At 37.3% G+C, this 20,608-nt stretch overlaps 1 protein-coding gene across 4 annotated transcripts in view; it reads right to left on the reverse strand.

Annotated features, from left to right (window-relative positions):
- The window catches only part of ZNF280C (zinc finger protein 280C), a 65,983-nt gene that overhangs the window by 6,447 nt on the left and 38,928 nt on the right, over positions 1-20,608 (reverse strand). For 2 of the 4 annotated variants that reach the window (XM_016943894.3, XM_016943893.3), the window contains exons 10-16: positions 19,808-19,965; positions 18,516-18,616; positions 17,596-17,742; positions 11,206-11,337; positions 6,589-6,971; positions 5,990-6,130; positions 454-516 (exon numbers count right to left, since the gene is read on the reverse strand). In XM_016943894.3, coding sequence (XP_016799383.1) covers positions 454-516; positions 5,990-6,130; positions 6,589-6,971; positions 11,206-11,337; positions 17,596-17,742; positions 18,516-18,616; positions 19,808-19,965 — 1,125 coding nt within the window. The remainder of the gene's footprint in view (positions 1-453; positions 517-5,989; positions 6,131-6,588; positions 6,972-11,205; positions 11,338-17,595; positions 17,743-18,515; positions 18,617-19,807; positions 19,966-20,608) is intronic. The other 2 variants (XM_063804881.1, XM_016943896.3) reach the window with 1 other exon arrangement.

The following is a 20,608-nucleotide window of genomic DNA, read 5'->3' on the forward strand; positions in this document are numbered from 1 at the left end:
AGATAACAAAATAATGTAAAAAAACAGATGTTTAGTTGATTCTGAGCTAAATGTGTGTGGTGTAACCAATGGTAATTATCAATGCCTTTAGAAATATTCATCAATTTTTTTCTGTACAGTAAACAACTTATATACTTTAATTCTAAAAACATTAACAATTATGAAGGCTATATATTGATTTCAAGTATTATGGTATTTTCATAAACTTACTTCTATTCAGATATGGTTGGAGAACCTTATTTTTGTTATTTTACAAACACAAATGCATGAAGGTTTCATCTTAATGCTTGGCACTACAGAGTTTAGTCAGAGATGATAGGCTATCCCTCCAACTTTGGTCCAAGGACATAATAAACAGAACTCTATCATTTCCAAAGCAGGCACTCCAACATCAAGTTTTAAAAAGTTACTGCAATATTTCAATTGAAAGAAAAAAAAAAGATCAATGATTACCTGAGAGTTCCTGAATGCTTCTTGAAAATACAAAACCGTTTACCTGGATGGTTGCTATGAGAGCTGGAGAAACACGAGACAAACAAGATTTTATTAATTTTATTATACAACGCCATATTAATTTTCTGACATTTCAAGCCAATGCTTAATTTCTTAGTTTTGAATAAAAGATCATGATCTAAATAATAAAATTCTGTTGGTTAAAGCTATAATCTGAATTTCTGTGTCACCCCAAAATTCATATGTTAAAATCTTAACCCCCAAAGTGATGGTATTAAGAGGTGGGGCCTTTGGGAGGTGATTAGGTCATGAGGGCAGAGCCCTTATGAGATTAGTGCACTTATAAAAGAGATCCTAGAGAGCCAGTGTGCCCCTTCCACCATGTGAGGACGCAGTGAGAAGGTGCTGTCTATGAGGAATGGGCCCTCACCCAGACACCGAATCTGCCGGCACCTTGATCGTGGACTTTCCAGCCTCCAGAACTGTGAGAGATAAATTTCTGTTGTTTATAAGCTACCCAGTCTATGGTATTTTGTTATAGCAGCCTGAATGGACGAAGACAGTCATCTCTGTTTAATTCAAGAATTTTAACTTACATTCCACTTTACCTGTATATTTTCTAATGACATATTTCCCTGAGAATTTTCTTAGATGATCAGTACCTCACCATTACTAAAAACAATGCTTGAGTTAAAAATGCAGTGTCAAATTCAAGTTTTTTAACTATTAAGAGATCAGTTTAAAAGATATTTGATAATGTATTTTGCCATGATAGAAATTGTTATAATAATTATTATTTTTTGTTTCAGACAGTCTTGCTCTGTCACCCAGGCTGGAGAATAATAATTATTTATTACATTTTAATCTTAATATGTTTGGGGAGGGGGATAATCTGAATGATCCTGGAAGTAAACACTACTTGAGATAAAGGCCATTGCTTAATTCAATAAACATGAAACATTTAAAGAGTCCTTTGCAATTACCAGGAGAACTTTCAAAGAGAGCAAATTAAGGAAAGCAGAGCTCATGAATTAAAACAATGCTTCTCCTACACACAGATCAGAAAACCACTAATCAAGCTTCACAGCCAATGGTAATAGCTTTTATGCCTCCCTTTAAAATGATAAGGAAAGCCTTCCTGTGTTAGACAACCAGGCAAGATTAGCCAGGATTAGCCTAGCACAGTATTACTCAAAGTGTGGTCCATGGACCAGCATCATCAGCATCACCTAGAAGCTTGTTAGAAACACAAAGTTTCAGGCCTTACTGCAAACATAGTGAACTAATCTCTGGCAGTGGGGCCCAGAAATCTGTTTTCCCAAGTTTTCCAGCTGATTCTTATGCAAGCTAGTTTGAGAAGCACTAGCCCTATCTTGCACTGACAGACCCAACACAGCAGGTCAACAGTTACCCTCAGACACAAGGTAACCATCACCAGCTTACTATATATGCATGGGAAAATAAAGATTCTGGCTAGCTGTAATTCCAAGAAAATATCCTCAGAATAGGCACCATGGTGAATACAAAGAAAGAGCTTCTTTCTCAAAGAGGTAATAGAGACACATGTGAGGCAGAAGAGCAGAATGTTACGGAACTCAAAGAAAGGAATGATTCTTGTGACTGGCTGTGCTGATCAGATACTTCACAGAGGGTGAAATGAGAGGAAGGAGAGGGGCATTCCAGAGAATAATCAAGAATAAGAAAAAACTACTTTAGATACTGAATATGAAGAGCCTATACATTGGGGAAGATAGATCAATTTTGAGGGCCTGTCTTCTCACAAGAGTTGGCATAGCCTGGGAATAAAGGTACTCAACCTCTGAGAAAATGAAGCCTCTGAACATACAGAACTCAAACCTATGACAAAAGTCCACACCGAGTAGGAGTGAGGGTGCACCATTCAGAGGAAGGTACCTGAAGCAATGAGGGAAACAGTGTACCCTTGAAGTAGGGGAAAAGCAAAGGGACCTACGAGGCCCTTAGAAGAGTAGAAGTGGAAGCTTTCAGTTCTAGATGAGGTTAATGATGAGTAAGAGCTCAATGTGTGTGATGACAGTGCAGAGGCTCACCAGAAATTAGGAAAATGTTATGAAGGTAACTTTAGGTCAATTGGGAATGTCTGGGGATAGAATGGGGCTGAAGGTTCTACAAGACAGTTGGTGAGCCTATGGAAAATGGGAGAGGGGAGGACGGAATGACACATGGGTTTAAGTAATGCCAAAAATATTTTCCAATTTAATCCTCTATAAATTAGTGGCAGAATTAAAGCCTCACTAGGGCAGCCAAGTGTTTAGCACAGAATAAGAGAACAATATTAATCACAGCAGTGTACTGGGGGAAGGGTTGGCTAGGGTCTGCTTTAGAGAAACTGGGGTATAGGTGCAGAACCACTGTAGTAGTGGAAGAGGCAGACTGGTAAATTGCAAAAGGTGGACTCTCCGGAAGCTAGGATGTATAGTGGCAGATCAAGAGAACTCCATGGGCTTCAGAAACTTGGGATAGTAAATTATTTCTAGCTGGTGCTTCATGTTTATGCAAATGATGCCCTGAAACAGACTGAGCTTAAAGGGTATTGAAGTAAAAGTGGTTTGAATCCTAGTTAGAAACAAACAGTTGGGTCTCAGGGAAACTCGGCTTTGAAATCAGAGGATTTACAGTTGAAAGGTAAAAGATAAAACTTTAAGAATGGTTAAGGTACCAAGAAAGGGATTATAAGGGGACAAGAACAGTTGAAGGGAGAAAAGATAATTATATAGAGGAGGAGTAGCCAAAAGGAAAGAAGAAAAATGGTGGTAACAGTTTAACAGACAGAAGTTGAGAAGAGTTCCAAAAGTAAGTGATCAAAAATGTCAAATACTCTGAAGAAGTCATAGAGGAGTAAGAATGAAAAATAATGAGTACATCCAGTAGTTAGGATATGACTGATAACCTTTAAAGGAGAAGCTTTAGCTGTATATAGGTGGCGTTGGGGGGTGGGGGGGTGACACTCAAATCACAAAGAGTCAAAAAATGACAAACAGGCTAGTAAAGAATACTCTTTATAAATGTTGATGGTAAATGGAGGAACAAGAAAACATGCAAAGTAAAGGCAGATCTTCCTCATCCTAAAAACAAGCCTGAAAATATCTACAGACACAATGAATGTGGTAGAGAGAAAGAGATGAACTGAAGGTCCAAAATAATGAAATAAGGGTGTGGAGGAAATGCAAGAGATGACGAACAGGGTTAACTTAAAAAAAGTGGGACATGTCTGTTTTTTGAGATTAATGTCTGAAGGAAAAAAAACCTTGAGACAGGAAAAAGTTAATCTTGAGAAAAACGAAAAGTATGACCTCTGAGTAATTATTAGGCAAGGTTAACAACTGAGGGACTAGAATAAAATCTGACAGATGTTGTAGATAAAAACAAAGTGGTATTTTTGGCTGGGCGTGGTGGCTCACGCCTGTAATCCCAGAACTTTGGGAGGCCGAGGCGGGCGGATCATGAGGTCAGGAGATCGAGACCATCCTGGCTAACATGGTGAAACCCCCGTCTCTACTACAGATACAAAAAAAATAAAAATAAAAATTAGCCGGGCGTGGTGGCGTGTGCCTGTAGTCCCAGCTGCTGGGGAGGCTGAGGCAGCAGAATGGCATGAACCCGGGAGGTGGAGCTTGCAGTGAGCCGAGATCATGCCACTGCACTCCAGCCTGGGTGACAGAGCAAGACTCCATCTCAAAACAAAACAAAACGAAACAAAAACAAAGCGGTATTTTTAAAAGGGCAGGACCAAATTAAAGATCATGAATTCAGAGCTGATTGAATCAAGCATGGTGTGGTAGTCTAGAACTGAGCATAGGGATACATCAAAAAGGATAAAAGATGCAAAGATAGCAAGACTAAGCATGCCTGAAGATATAAAGGATTTTAGGACAGAAACAAAGCAGCATTCAAAACAGAAGACCTTGAGGGCATGGTTGGCTACAAAATTGAATTGATACTACTGGACTAGAAAAAGGGGTCAAGACTCTGAAAGTCATGGGGTAATGAGAATTCAAAATAAGTATTGTCTACAATGAGGTAAAATGGGATGGTGTTAAGAAAGGGGATACAACAAAGCAGAAAGGATGTAAAGTGCTAGCACTAAAGAAGTAAAGGTATCATAAGGTCAGGCTGACCACCAAAGGGAAAAAAACCCCTGCAAGCCAGGTGCTGAAGCCATCAAAAAATGTGGGTGAATCCTTCAAAGTGGTAGCTGATTATGAGCAGAAAATAATATAGAGGTCTTGTTATAATCTGCAAGAAAACAACTTTTATTGGTTATACCTATTTCTTTTTTAAAAAATAGAAATGAGGTCTTGCTATGTTGCCCAGGCTGGTCTTGAACTCCTAGGCTCAAGCAATCCTCCCTCCTTGGCCTCTTAAAGTGTTGGGATTACAGGCATGAGCCATTGTGCCTGGCTAGTTGTATCTTATTTCTAACTGAAAATAAATGGAACTATCTTAATTAGAATAATGAACTTATATCTGGAAACTTTTTGGTTATTTAAAATAAAATCCAATCTGAAGGAATAAAGCAAGCCCCTGTGAATGAGGTTCAAATGAAAGTAAGGGGGGCTCTGAAGTCTTTCCCTTGTGTAGAGTAGATCATAGGTGCTCAAATTAAGTTGAATCAATGCATGAAAAGGAATTCTAACGGTAGCATCATGACTGGAATATTCCTACGGTCTCTTATGTTTCATTGAATGAATGCAAAGATGGATGATCATAAAGACAAATGGACAGACAGATGCGGGAGACAGAGACAGGATAATGTTCTTAGCATCATTAAAAAGCCTGGAGCCTCTCAAAGTGATCGCTGTGAAGAGGATAACACTCAGGAAATTACATATACAGGGGTCCCTGTATCCATGGGGGATTGGTTCTAGGACCTCCTGCAGGTATCCAAATCTGCAGAGACTCAAGTCTCTGATATAAAATGGCATAGTACTTGCACATAAACTATACATATCCTGCTGTATACTTTAAATCATCTCTAGATTTGTGAACCTATGATACCTAATACAACGTAACTGCTATTACATAGTTTTATACTGTATTGTTTAGAGAATAATGGGAAAAAGGTTTGCACATGTTCAGTACAGACGTTAATTTTTTAAAAACACTTTTATCTACAGTTGGTTGAATCCACAGATGTGGAATGAAAGAGCTGATCATATTTATTTGATAAATATATTGAAAACACTTAACATTTTATGTTAAAAAATAACCACTTTTTGAAAGACATAAAAGAAAAAAAAGTCCCATAGAAAAAACAAATTTCCCTAACAAACTCATTTTAATTTCATTAGTCTAATTGTTCTCAGAGTTTTTGTCCCAGTAATTTTATGAGTTACTATGCTGGAAAATAGTACAAGGAACATCTTAGAAGTTCCCTATTGCTAGACCCTTTTAGTTCCTTGATGAGACAAACTTGCTTTCAATAGGATAACTCTGTTTTCAAAAAACAAATGACCCAAATGGAAATTCTGATTGGCAGTTTACATGTTTAACTTACCTCATCATATGATTTACAAAGGCTTTGTTACAGTTAGTATTGTACTTGCAAAAACTGCAGCGGATGTATATAGAAAAGTGGCTTGCAAAATCTTTTATTTTGGAATGACATTCAATGCACTTGTGAATTCCCCGACGACACCTTATGGAGACGGAAAAAAAAAGATAAAAAGTGATTATAAAACAAAAATAACAGGGGGAAATCTTATTAACATTTTATTAACTGAAGCCAAAATGTTTAAATTGGTATCTTTAAGTAGACTCATAATTTCAAAATTTGCTTTGAAACAAGCTAGAGTAAGTGTAAAAAATTTAACACCAGTTAACATTTCCCTGGAATAAAAGGGATCAAATAAACCAATTAATCTATCATAAGATAAAAGCACAAAATATAAGTTTAGTGTAAAAGATGAAAATTAGAGAATAAACACAATGACTCAAGTTCTGCTCAGCAGTTGTAAAAAGTACCTTTTTCTCATTTGCTTGGTCTTTATGCCAGATAAGTGATTATCATGTAAATGTGTAAGAGGGTTTTATGATATGATAAATTATATACATAAGATTAAATTTGTATTGTATATCAGGAATAAAAGATATTACCTTATGTTCTTCAAAGCAAGGCTCATTTTATTTTTTCTGTTGCGCTGTCGCTTTTGCTTGTAAGAGGGTTTTGCTTTGCACTTAGCTATACGTCGCCTTGGCTTACTTGTATTAGCTTTACTTGCAGTGGATGTAGTTGCATGAGGCTTACTTGTAGCTATACGTCGCCTTGGCTTACTTGTATTAGCTTTACTTGCAGTGGATGTAGTTGCATGAGGCTTACTTGTCTTAGATCTACTGGCATTAGATTTTCTAGGATTTTTAGCAGTTGTATTTTGAGATGTCGGAGGTGTGACCTGAAGAAAAGAAGTGCCTGGAGCACAACCGAAAGATGCAGTTGGTAATTTTGACTGGAGAGGTCCAAGTGAAGCTCGAATAGTAACCTATAAAAACAAAGCCAATACATATTTTTAGAAAAGTAACCATCGCATTAGTATTAAAAATATCATTGTAAGCCGTAAATATCACATTTATGGTAAACTGGCAAGGGTCCCAAAACATTTCCAATGGGGCAAAAAATAGTCTTGATGAATGCTGCTAGAAAAACTGATATCCATGTGCAAAAGAATGAATTTGAACCCTTACCTCATATTATATACAAAAATTATCTCAAAATGTATTAAAGACCAAATTCTAAAAGGTAAAACTATAAAACTCTTAGAAGAAAATACAGTAGTAAATTCTTGTGAGCATGAGTTAGGCAACGGTTTCTTATATATGACACCAAAAGCACAAGCAACCAAAGAGAAAATAGATGAATAGGCATTTCTTCAAAGAAGATATACAAACGGCCAATAAGCACACAAAGAGATGGTCCACGTCATTAGTCACCAGGGAAATGCAAATGAAATCCCAAATGAGATGTCCCTTCACCAACCAGAATGGCTATAATAAACAGACAATAACAAGTATTGGCTAGGACGTAGAGAAATGAGAACCCTCATACATTGCTGGTGGGAATGCGCAACAGTGTAGTTACAATGAAAAACAGTTTGGCAGGCCGGGTGTGGTGGCTTAGGCCTGTACTCCCTGAACTTTGGGAGGCCGAGGTGGGCGGATCACTTGAGGTAAGGAGTTTGAGACCAGCCTGGCCAACATGGTGAAACTCCATTTCTTTTAAAAATACAAAAAATTAGCCAGGTATGGTGGCAGGTACCTGTAATCCCAGCTACTCGGGAGGCTGAGGCAGGAAAATTGCTTGAACCCAGGAGGCGGAGGTTGCAGTGTGCCAAGATCGCACCACTGCACTCCAGCCTGGGCAACACGGCAAGACTCCGTCTCAAAAACAAAACAAAACAAAAGAACAAAAAAAGAAAAACAGTTTGGCAGTTTCTCAAAATACTAAAGGTAACAGTTACCATTTGACTCAGCCATTCTACTCAGAGGTATATACCCATGAGAAATGAAAACATACGTTCACACAAAAACCTGTACATGAATTTTTACAGCACCATTATAGCCAAAAAGAGGAAACAACCCATATGCCCACCAATAGATGAAAGGATAAAATGTAGAATATCTATACAGTGGAGTATTACTCAGCCACAAAAAAGAATGAAGTACTGAAACATGGTACATCAATGAACCTACAAAACATTATGCTAAGCGAAAGAAACCAGTCCCTAAAGATGACATATTGTATGACTCAATTTATATGAAACGTCCAGAATAGGAAAATCCATAGACACTAAAAGCAGACTAAAGTTTGCACAGGTCTAGTGGAGGGGAAATAGTGAATGCTAAAGGCTATGAGGTTTCTTTTGAGGGTGATAAAAATGTTTTAAAATTTATTGTAGTGATGTTTGCCCAAATCTGAATATACTAAAAACCACTGAACTGTGTACACTGTAAATGGGTGAATTGTGTGATATATGAATTATATCTCAATAACACTGTTACCAAAAAACCACTGCAATACAAAAAGTTAAAATCATTATTTTGAAAATGGCAAGTATAAACTACAATCAGATAAGCCTTCTACTTATTCTAAATGGTCATACTGATTAAATGAAATTTATCTTGATATTTACTTACTGTTGTAATATTAGTTTTATATTGATAACAGTTGTATGTTAACAGATATTAACGAATAATTAGGAGTAAAAATTAGATAAATATCAAAAGAGCACATTCCATAGCTATTTTATGCTTTGATAGAATTAAAAAGGGCTGGGTGTGGTGGCTCATGCCTGTAATCCCAGCACTTTGGGAGGCCAAGGTGGGTGGACTGCCTGAGCTCAGGAGTTTGAGACCAGCCTGGGCAACTCATCTCTACCAAAAATGCAATAAAATTAGCTGGGCATGGTGACATCCGCCTGTGGTCCCAGCTACTTGGGAGGCTGAGGTGGGGGGATCGCTTGAGCCTCGGAGGCAGAGGTTGCAGTGAGCTAAGATGGCACCACTACACTCCAACCTGGGTGACAGAGTGAGACCCCCGTCTCAAAAACAAACAAACAAAAAAACCCAACTAACTAAAAGGCTTTCACAAATAGAGAGGTCAAAATGTAATATAGAGGCCTGAAATAATAACTCTGGAAAGGCCTGCATTACCCTCTGGTAACTATAAAACAGATTTTCAGTAAATGTGACCTCTTCCTGGGGGATCAGGGGGCATGATTTCTGCTTCCAAGGTTATGGTGGAGCTTATATCAATTCATCACACAGCATGGTGGTTATAATAATGCTCAGAATTTCCTTAATGGTAACATATAAAATTTATCATTTACTATTTGGAAAAAGAAAATGTTTGTATCTATTGGTTAATAATAGAAAAGTCATCCACTAACATTTTCTTTAATCATTTGATTACACTCCCCCCATGTACTTGAAGAACAGCTTCTATGAAGTCCTATGAAATATATGTGGTATAGAAAAAGGACTGAAGCAGAACTTGTTAGCTTGCAAAAAGAAAATACATGTTTTGAAAGCACTAGAGTAGAAGTCAAAAGACCTGAGTTTAAGAATCTTAGTACTACCTCTTCCTAGCTACATGACCTTGAGTAAGGAATTTAGCCTCTCTGAGCCTCTTCATTTCTAATATGGGGATAATACTTGCCTTGTCTATATCACTGGATCACCACATAGGTTAAATAATAAAATGTATGGAAAGGCACACCGAACACTTAATTCTAAAGTGCTATAAGACATATAGTATCATTATTATCAATATTATCATTACTACTGGTATCTTATTAATAAGGGAAGATGTGAGAGAGGATTGTACTGCCTACATTAATATTCTGCATGTCTAATACCAACATGGAACAAATGGATTGCAGGGAAGGATGCCAGATGGTTTATCTTACGCTAGATATTCAGATAATTGTTTTATATTATTTTTGTTAATTTAAATAGCAGACATACTCGCATTCAAAAGCATGTACTCAAAGTGAAATACAAATGTTTAGGGATTATCTCACCTTGGATTATCTATCTCTTTACTGGAGAAAATATTCAAGAGCTAACTTTATGTAAAGAAGTCAGAGGGCCAGGCGTGGTGGCTCATGCCTGTAACCCCACACTCTGGGAGGCCGAGGCGGGCAGATCACTTGAGGCCAGGAGTTTGAGACCAGCCTGGCCATGTTGGCGAAACCCAGTCTCTATTAAAAATACAAACAATTAGCTGGACATCATGCTGCATGCTTGTAATCCCAACTACTTGGGAGACTGAGGCACGAGAATCACTTGAACCCGGGAGGCGGAGGCTGCAGTAAGCTGAGATCGCGCCACTGCACTCCAGCCTGAGGGATAGAGTGAGACTCTGTCTCAAAAAAAAAAAAAAAAAAAAAAAAAAGTCAGCGAAAACATATGTATATAAGGCAAACAAGGAGAAAGAAATTTGTAGTCTGATGTGTGCTTGCTCATGAAAAACAGCAATGCTATGCTATCCAGGAGCAAAACTTGCTTCTCTGAGAGTAGATTAGTAATACTAACTTCAACAAACCTATGGCATTCAAGGCACTGTGACAGAAGCTGGGGACACAAAGATAAATTAAATATAATTCCTGATCTTAAATATCTTATAGTCTAGCAACTGAAAAAGACATACACACTGACAACTGGAATAGCTCAAAAACAGCCTACAGAACACTGAAACGACCTGCCAACTTAGTCTACAATCTAGTTGCACTAGATCCAACAAACCACGTCAATCAACTAAAAAAAACAATGGTTAGAAGTTTTTCTTTACAAGCATAAGAATGATAAAACCTAAAATTAAAGTCTTAATAACAATCAGAGGTCAATTTTAATATTATATTCAATAGATAAAACCAGGCAGTAGTTTGTTTCTATTATCATACAAAATGTTAAAAATACAGCATATTTAAAACTCACTTTTGGGGTGCATGGGATATTTTGATACAAGCATACAATACATAATGATCAAATCAGGGTAACGGGTATCCATCACCTCAAGTATTTATCATTTATTTGTGTTAGGGACATTCCAATTCCACTCTTTTAGTTATTTTGAAATACACAATAAATTATTGTTAATATAGTTGCCCTAGTGAGCTTTCTAACACTAGATCTTATTCCTTCTATCCATAATAAAAAAAAAATAAAAAAATTAATAGAATGTGCAAAAAACCACCAAAAACTCCCTCACAAACTCACTTTTGCTCCAGGAGGCAATCCTTCTAGTTCTTTAGGCTTTATAAATGTACGATGCTGCGCCTTATGTTCAGCTTTCTCCTTCCTGGTCAAAAATTGTAGTCTGCATTTTGGGCAACGATGAACTCCTTTTTTCTGTTTACAGAAAATATTAGATATAATAACTTCCACCACCACAAATCCTAGGAGCTGAAATTGCTCTTAATTCTAAAATCTAAATAAATTTACAACCAGAATTTTACCATCTCCCACCACAGACAATTCAAAGTGATTATTTAAAAGTACTCCTTGTGTTAGTATTTGAGTTTCAAAAGCATTAGTTACCATATAAGGATCAAACATAAAAAGTATATAATTAGATTTTAATTGGAAAAGTTCTATACTGATTGTAGAGGCATAAATACGAATGGATCCCAATCTATTGTTTGAGAAACCCTTGACTAAATCCCTCCTCAAACCTAGTCCCATTATTATTTTACCAATGGGAAATGGGACCCAAGAGAAATTTGCACTTGCCCATAGCTGGTTAGTGTTCTTTCTACTATACAATCGCCATCTTTATGCATATGTTCTCATTAATTAAAATATATTTTATATTTATTATAAATTTAGAACAACATACAAATACAAAAGAAAGCTTTCTTTAAAGATGTATCTCCACCAGCTCATCATTTGCATATAAAACACAAACAATCTTTTAGGAAAACCAAACGAGGTAACATGTATGAAAGTATCTAGTAGTTATTGGTGCATAAAAAGCATTTGCTAAATAAAAGCTCTTTACAAAGTTCAAAGCAATATATAAAGATAAGGTGTTTGCATTACTATTTTAGTTTGATCTTCAGACTATTTTAGAAGTGTGGTGTACTGGATCATACCATAGGTACAGTAAACACAAACAGATTTACCTGTAGGTGCTCAAGAGAGAAGGGGAAAGAAGAAAATCTCAGCTAAGTAATAAACAGCAAATTAAGATGATGGATAGAATGTTCCCGCAGAGTACAGTTCCCACAATTTTTTTCTCTACTTATACCTATACCTCATTCAGTTTCATGGCTTTAAATAGCATCCACCCACCGCCTACTTGACATCTCTTGATGCCTAATAGGTATTTCAAATCAACATGGACAAAAAGTTGAACTCTAGATTCCCTCTCATTCATCCTGAGTGGGGAAGGGCACAAAATCTGTTCCTTCCCTACTCTTCCCAATATCTCAGTATATGGGATCTAAATTCTTGCAGCTGCTCAGGACAAAAAACACTTGGTCACTCTTAACTCTTCTCTTTCTCTTACATCCCACATTCAACAAATTAATAAAACCTGTCAGTGATACCTTAAAACAAAAAACATTTATAATCTTTCAATTTCTCATCACCTCCAATCACTGCTACTATACTTGTCTGAGCCACTTACGCGGACTCTTGCAAGAGCCTATCTTCTCCCTATTTCCATCCTTTCTCCTAGTCTGTTCTTCCCATAGCTGTCAGAGTGATCTTAAAATGTTACAGATCTTTCACATGGTTAAACCCTCCAAATGGCTTTCCATAACACTCCAGAATTCTGACTCTGGCTTACAAGTCCTCAAATGATCTGGCTTACATTCTCTTGCTACAATTTCATCTCCTACTACTTTTCCTCTCACTTGTTTACTGTGCTCCAGCCACACTGGTCTCCTTGCTCTTCCTTGAATATCCTAGGTATATGTTCACTTCACTGCCTACCTATTGTTCCCTCTACCTGGAACATTCTCTCCCAGATGAGTAAGCCACATGACTTACTCTCTTATTCCCTTTGGAGAAGCCCTCTTTGACCACACCATTTAAAAAACAGAAACCACTCCTTCACCTGAGCCCTGGCACTCTCTATCTACCTATATTTTCTTCCCATGGTACTTACCATCAGCTGGCATACATATACATTCAGACACCACACACACACACACACACACCCACACACACACCCTTCTCTACCATGATGCATTATTTCAGTGAGTACAAACCTTGCTTTGCTTACTTCTGTATCCCCAGTACCTAAAACAGTCCTTGGCATATATTAGGCACTCAAATATTTCTTAAATAAAGAAATAAAGTGAGGCAAGAGACTGACAGAGTACAAATGAGCAGCAGGCACAATTTAACTAGTTCAAAGTGTCTGCCATTTCATTCAGTGAGTATTTATTTGTCCAGAGCCCCAAGATGGGAGACATTAATCTACTATTCCCTTAGTTGGACTCAAGTCCTGGATATCCCTCTTATGTATGTATGCTTGCATTGTGCTAATGATCACAGATGATACTTTTTTTTGTTTTTTGAGATACAGTTTTGCTTTTGTTGCCCAGGCTGGAGTGCAATGGCGCAACCTCGGCTCACTGCAACCTCCGTCTCCTGGGTTCAAGCAGTTCTCCTGCCTCAGCCTCCCAACTAGCTGGGATTACAGGCACCTGCCACCACACCTGGCTAATTTTGTATTTTTAGAGATGGGGCCGGGCTGGTCTCGAACTCCTGACCTCCAGTGATCCACCCTCCTCGGTCTCCCAAAGAGCTGGGATTACAGGCGTGAGCCACTGTGCCCAACTAATACATTTTTAAAATAATGTTTAACCAAAGAAACAGTAACTTGTTCCAAGGGTAGAGAAAAAGTTAAGTGTTGAACTTCTTGACATGCATACTATATGGTTTTTGGGTTATATGAGGAATTTTTTTTTCTTTTGAGACGGAGTCTTGCTCTGTCTCCCAGGCTGGAGTGGCATGATCTTGGCTCACTGCAAACTCTGCCTCCCGGGTTCATGTGATTCTCCCCCCTCAGCCTACGAGTAGCTGGGATTACAGGCATGCACCACCACACCCAGCTAATTTTTTTTATTTTTAGTAGAGACAGGGTTTCACCATGTTGGCCAGGCTAGTCTCAAACTCCTGGCCTCAGGTGATCCGCCTGCCTTGGCCTCCCAAAGTGCTGGGGTTACAGGCATGAGCCACTGCACCTGGCCAATTTGAGGGATTTTCAAGGGTAACTATCTGTAATTTCTGCCTTTAGACCTAATGCCAATGTGGAATATGAGTCTGCGGTGGAAGCTTGGGCTATAAATCAATTTTGGGCTCCACCATTTATTAGGGAATGTGACACTGGGCAAATTACTTTCTATAAAGCTTTGTTTCCTCATCTATAAAATGAAAACAATCATATACCTGCCTCCTAGGGTGGCTGTGAAGATTAAACAAGATAATGCATGTAAAAGCACCAGTGGCTGTCAAATGGTAAGTGATTATTATATGTTAACTGCTTATTGTTGTTATTAAAGAGCTAATGAGGATATTTAACACAAGTGGAGTCTTTCGTCCTTTGTTAAAAAATGTATAAACTGCATTGCTAACTCCAAAATCACTCAAGACATAATAATATATTATTTTTAGGGAAAAGTTGCAATCAAAGTTTTCAAAAAGAATAAAATAAACCATAGAGTCAATAATTCTTATTACACAAAATTGCACTAATGCCATCTAAATTATAAGCTTATAATATTGGTCAGCTCAGGTTTTTGAGTCTTTTGTGAATAATTATGCAAACTGCAAATACCTTCAGAGAAGTCTGATGATCCTTCTTATCAATAGAATCTTACCTCTTCACTGCTGACTGTTTACTCTTCAGGTACTCCAAACTTAACAAAAAAATTCAGCACCTGAAATGGACTGAATGCCTGTGTCCCCTCCGCCCCCCAATTCATATGGCGAAATCCTAATTTTCAATGTAATAGTATTGGGAGGTGAAGCCTTTGGAAACTAATTAGATTATGATGGTGGAGCTGTCATAAATGGGATTAGTGTCCTTATAAAAGGGACCCTAGAGAGCCCTCTCCACCCCTTCCCCCATGTGAAGACACAGTGAGAATATGGCCATCTATGAACAAGGAAGCAGGTCCTCACCAGACACTGAACCACTGGTGCCCTGATCTTGGACTTTACAGCCTCTATAACAGAGAGAAATAAGTGCTTGTTGTTTAAGCTTCCCAGTCAATGGTATAATAGCATGTTATAGTAGCTCAAACAGACTAAGACAGCACCTGTGGCACCTTGGTGGTCCCTCAGACTACTCCCAGATGTGATGATTCAGCAGAAGGATCGATAGGACTTAGTGTTATACTCACAGCTATGTTTTATTACAGTGTAAGGGTACAGAGCAGGATTAATAAAGGAAAACGGTGTACTGGATAGCTTCTAGAGGATTACCAGGCGCCAACTTCTAAGAGCTCTATTCCAATGGAGTCACATAGGACACACTTAATCCCTCAGCAATGAACTGCAGCAACATGTATAAAATCCCTCAGCAATGAACTGCAGCAACACGTATAAAGTGTTGCTTGATGGGAAAGCTCTCTTGAGTCTAAGAGCTTAGGTTTTTTATGGAGGTAAGCCACCAAATTTTCAGACGACTCCTCCCACTGCAAGAAAAGCAGGTGGTCACCATAACCGTATTTTTTTGTGCGAATTTTCTTGACTAACTGGTACAACATGGCTCAAGGTTCCAGGCATGTAAACCACTCTCATCAGTTAATAACATAGAGAACATTTTAGAAGCTCAATTTCCAAGATTTAGCCAAGGGCCAGTTATACAAGCAGGCACTTCTGAAATTGTGCAATATTTGAGCAACTCAGACCTGTTGGGTAACTCTTTCCAATACATACAGCAAGTTAAGGCATACAACTTAGGATATGAAGAATGACTACAGATCAGATAAACCACTTATAAGACACAGCTCACAAAGTGGGTTCATTATGTCTTTCTTACCTTTCTAAGCATGTTATCACTCCCTTCAAATCTACATCTATATCACTCTGGAGCTTAGTAAAGCACAGGGGAAAGAATTATGTTAAAAAACCCATAATTAGACAGTCAGAGATACTGCTTTATGTTCCATTCTTCTTTTCAAAATTGAAGGCCAAAAAATGAAATACAGACCACCAAGAATAGTGTTTCCCAAACTCTATACCTCAAGAAATGTTAATAGGTATTGTGCAAATAAAGGGCTCAAAGGTTAAAAATGTTTGAGGACTATTACACACTATGTCCCTTGCTTAGAGATTTACAGTATTAGCATATTAAAAGCTCTGAAAAGTCTTGTTGTTAAAAATAAACAAAAAACACCTCTATGAATTTCGTAAATCCAGCCATTCACTAAATTTCTTTTACCAGGAACAAGTTAAGAGGGGAACACTTATTAACATCTGAGTGAACACTGTTGGTGGAAACCCTAGAAAGATTTTGCCAAAGGTTTTTAAGGGTGAGATGGCCTACCAGGATAAAAGAAAAAAAAAAAAAGACACTGATACCATCCAAGTCATAACACAGGTAATCTGAATGTGTTTGGAAATTCTATTTTTATGACTTTTTTTCCAATTAACAACTATAAGTTGATTTCATGATCATCCAATGACTACATTCAAGGGCGACGTTAGTGCCAGTACTGAATGAACTTGCCGAGACAATGCAATCAATACTACGAAAATGTAATGAGCTGATCAGTGAGGAGGCAAAACTTGATTACATGACCAGACTTAGTAAATCCGTTGACTTCTGATTTTGGCAAAGGCACTATTGCTGTTTCAAACACTCAAGAATAGGCGCCCACTGTTTCATCAAAGTTTTCAGCCCACAGGATGCTCGAATTGAGGAAAAGAATCAGTAAGCATAAAATCAGAATTCAAGGGAAAGATGCAAGCATCAATACTGGTATCCCAGAAATTATATAGCAGAACTGGCAAAAGTCACAAAGTAAGTAAGTTATAACCTAAATATAGTTCTCTAGTATAGTTCACATATCTGGTCATAAGTGTTCTTGCTGTTTCCTTTGTTACTGGCTGCTACAAAAGTCAATTCTGGGTCACTGACGACAACCACATGTCTCATAATAAAAAGTGGGCTAGAAAGTAGAAATAAGATTTCAAGAGAAAGAGGAAAATACAAGGTTATGAGTCCTTAATCTTATGTTCCTCCATTCAAACTTATTCTTTTTCCTGCTCTTGATAAGCACCTTCAAAGTCATTCCCAGTCCCACCACCCTTAGGTCCTGAAATATCTAACCTAAATATTTCATGAATCTTCTGTTTTTTCCTCCACTTTGGGGTTCCTATTTCTAGCTATCTTTCAGAACTTTGACTATTTATGATTCTCAGTGTCACCAGAAAGCAAGCAAGGAAAATAAGTGAAAGTTTCACAAGTTATTCAGCATAAATTATAAATTAATTGTGTCATTCAGAACAACTTTGCTTTCTGTCCAGAACAAATCTAACCAATGTTCTACGTTATAGATAGATATAGATGTAGCTATAGATCTATACATATAGATCTACATCTTTTCACTAAGACAACATGAACAAATAAGAACTGCTTAATCTCACCTGATGCTTCATGTAATGATTCATGTAGGGGGTTGCCATTTTACTAACTTTGAGGCAAAATGGACATAGCAAGTTCTTAGTGTTTTCATGGGCTGCTCTAAAATGAGCTTCTACATCAGAAAATGTTGATGATCTAAACTGGCAAACCTAGAAATATAAAGAAGGCTTAGTTTAACTTGATATTTTATAACTTCTTGCAATTACAATCAAAGTAGCAATAACGGGTCATCTGTTTGGAAGAACATGTACTACTAGTCCAGCTCTGCTGCCTATACAACCAAGAATCATATTACTGCAAGTAATAAAGATAATCTTTGAAAGATATCTTTCAAAGTTTAGGCATATATTCCAAAACACAGTAAGACTCTCTTCTTTTCAAATCTACCACCCCCTATCTTGATGTGAATTTTCAACCTCTGCCAAATCTTGTTCTAAAAAGTTTTTCCTGCTATATAAAACAGAGTATTCTCTTCTTTAGATTTTAAATAGCATCCATGCTATGCCAGTGTCAATTTATCTTCATCTCACTTCCTCGTTACTGGAAGCCACTTCAAATTCTGGAACACTGATCCCAAAGCATTTAATTTGGTTTTCTATAACTAAGAGATTTTCCTATTTCTCTAGCATATCTATAATTTTCCCTATATGATAACCCACATATTTGTCTTTCTCTAGTAGGGCATTTCCTCATCTAGCACAGAGGTCAGCAAACTACAACCCACAGGCAAAATCTACTCCACCCCTTTACTTACAATGCATGAGTCAAACCCAAGGGGGTTTCCACTAATGAAGAGGGTCTTCAATTTTAGCATAGTAACTAATTTTATTTAAATGGCTTTAAAAAATCAAAAGAACAATACTATTTCATGGCACATGAAAATTAAACAAACACTTAACTACACAATAAAATGTGTGTGTACCTGGCAAACATATGGCATTTCACCAGGTTTATGGGTGTCCTTCATATGTTGTAAAAGAATATGCTCTGTTTCAAATGATAATTCACAGATTTTGCAAATAGCTGAAAGTGGAAAAAAACACATTATACCATTTAAGGATGTATATAAAAAAAGATTCATTTTGTACATCCACAACAAGTAATAATAATAGTAGAAGTAACAGTGATGTGGTTCTAACAATTCTATAGCTGTTGACTCTGTAATGCTGTTCCAAGGATATATTAGCTTATTTAATTCTCGTAACATCACTGAGGAAGGTACTGTTATTTTTATTCCTATTTTTCAGATGAGGAACCAGAAGCACAGAAAAATTAAGTAACTTGCTTGAGATCTCACAGCTGTAGTAAGAGGCAAAGTTGGAATCTGAACCAAATTTGTCCGCGTCTCAGACTCTAAATCTTAACATTGTAGTTAACTTTTGTCTAAAGTGTAAATCAAGACAATTAACTTCAAATTTGAAAACCATGGAATCTGGGTGTTCTAATTTAGTCCCCTACACCAATGCATGTGCCAAGGAAGTTTCCACTAATGAATTATTTATAAGAAAGATTTCAATTATTTTATTTTATTTTATTTTTTTGAGATGGAGTCTCGCTCTTGTTGCCCAGGCTGGGGTGCAATGGTGCCATCTCGGCTCACCGCAACCTCTGCCTCCTGGGTTCAAGTGATTCTCCTGCCTCAGTCTCCCAAGTAGCTGGGATTACAGGCGTGCACCACCTTGCCTGGCTAATTTTGTATTTTTAGTACAGATGGGGTTTCTCCATGTTAGTCAGGCTGGTCTCTAACTCCCGACCTCAGGTGATCAACCCACCTCAGCTTCCCAGAGTGCTGGGATTACAGGAATGAGCCACTGCGCCCGACCAAGGGACTTCAATTTTAACAATTTTTTTCTTCTACTTTTTTTTTTTTTTTTTTTGTAGAGGCAGGGTCTTACTATGTTGCCCAGGCTGGAGTGCAGTGGCTATTCACAGGTGCAATTGATCATAGCATTCTATAGTACTGAACTCATGGGCTCAAGTGATCCTCCTGCCTCAGCCTCCTCAGTAGCTGGGCGTATAGGCATGCACCATCACACCTGGCTTTAGAACACATTTCATCTAGGTTTATAAAAGTTATGATTTTTTTTTTTCAATTTTGCCCTCATATGACAAAGTCTACTTCTTATTTTTTTCTGTCAGAATTTTTAAGGTTTCCTCACAGTTCGGATGATCAAAGTCAACAATATTCAGGATTCCAAATAAACTTTCACTTACTAGAAAACTCATGGGGAGTGTGTGTACTCTCAATGTGGCACTGCAGTTGGAAGGGTGTGGGATATTGCCGGTAACAGTGCTGGCAGGTGGTGTGGTTTTCCCAGCTTTCACTGTTCTGCTTCTCAAGTTCCAAGTGATGTTTCATGTGGTTCATAAACCTACAAACAATTTGCCAGTAAGAGCAAAAATTCAGACTTATAACCAAAGAAAAACCTCACAAATAAGTCTCTGAAAATAAATTTTTAAAATGTAATTCTATGACTCAAAATAACATCTCCAAGGCCTGAAAGCCCTCTAGAAAGTGTGTACTTTAAATAATTTACTTTCATTAAGTGGCTCAGTAAGGTTTTTTTATCTTTGTTTCTAAAATAATCCATTAATGTAGTAGTATGAAACATCACTAATTTGCTGTAACACTATATCATTATTTTAGATTTAAAATTTTTTTTAGCAAAGAAAAATAGCAGGCTTCTTTTCCATACATGAAATACTATTTACATTTTAAAATAAAATACTGAAAGGATGGAAACCCTACCACCAAAAGCAGCTACAGTGAAGAGACAAATCTTTGAAAGCTTTGAAGGTTTCAGCTGCTCAAAAGACAAACTGCTGGTATATTTTTATTTGTGTCTTGGTTTCTAAATGCATGCAATAGCAATTTTAATGACTATAATTACAAGAACCTTTTGTTTTATCTAATTATACTGGCTTACTGTTAGCACAAACTATTCATTTTTCTTAGCAGGCTGTGCCCTTTGTAGCACTGTCTATTTTTCAGTTTTACCTTCTGCTATTTTAGCT

The sequence above is a fragment of the Pan troglodytes genome, chromosome X, assembly GCF_028858775.2.
Source record: "Pan troglodytes isolate AG18354 chromosome X, NHGRI_mPanTro3-v2.0_pri, whole genome shotgun sequence".
Classification (NCBI taxonomy): Eukaryota; Metazoa; Chordata; class Mammalia; order Primates; family Hominidae; genus Pan; species Pan troglodytes.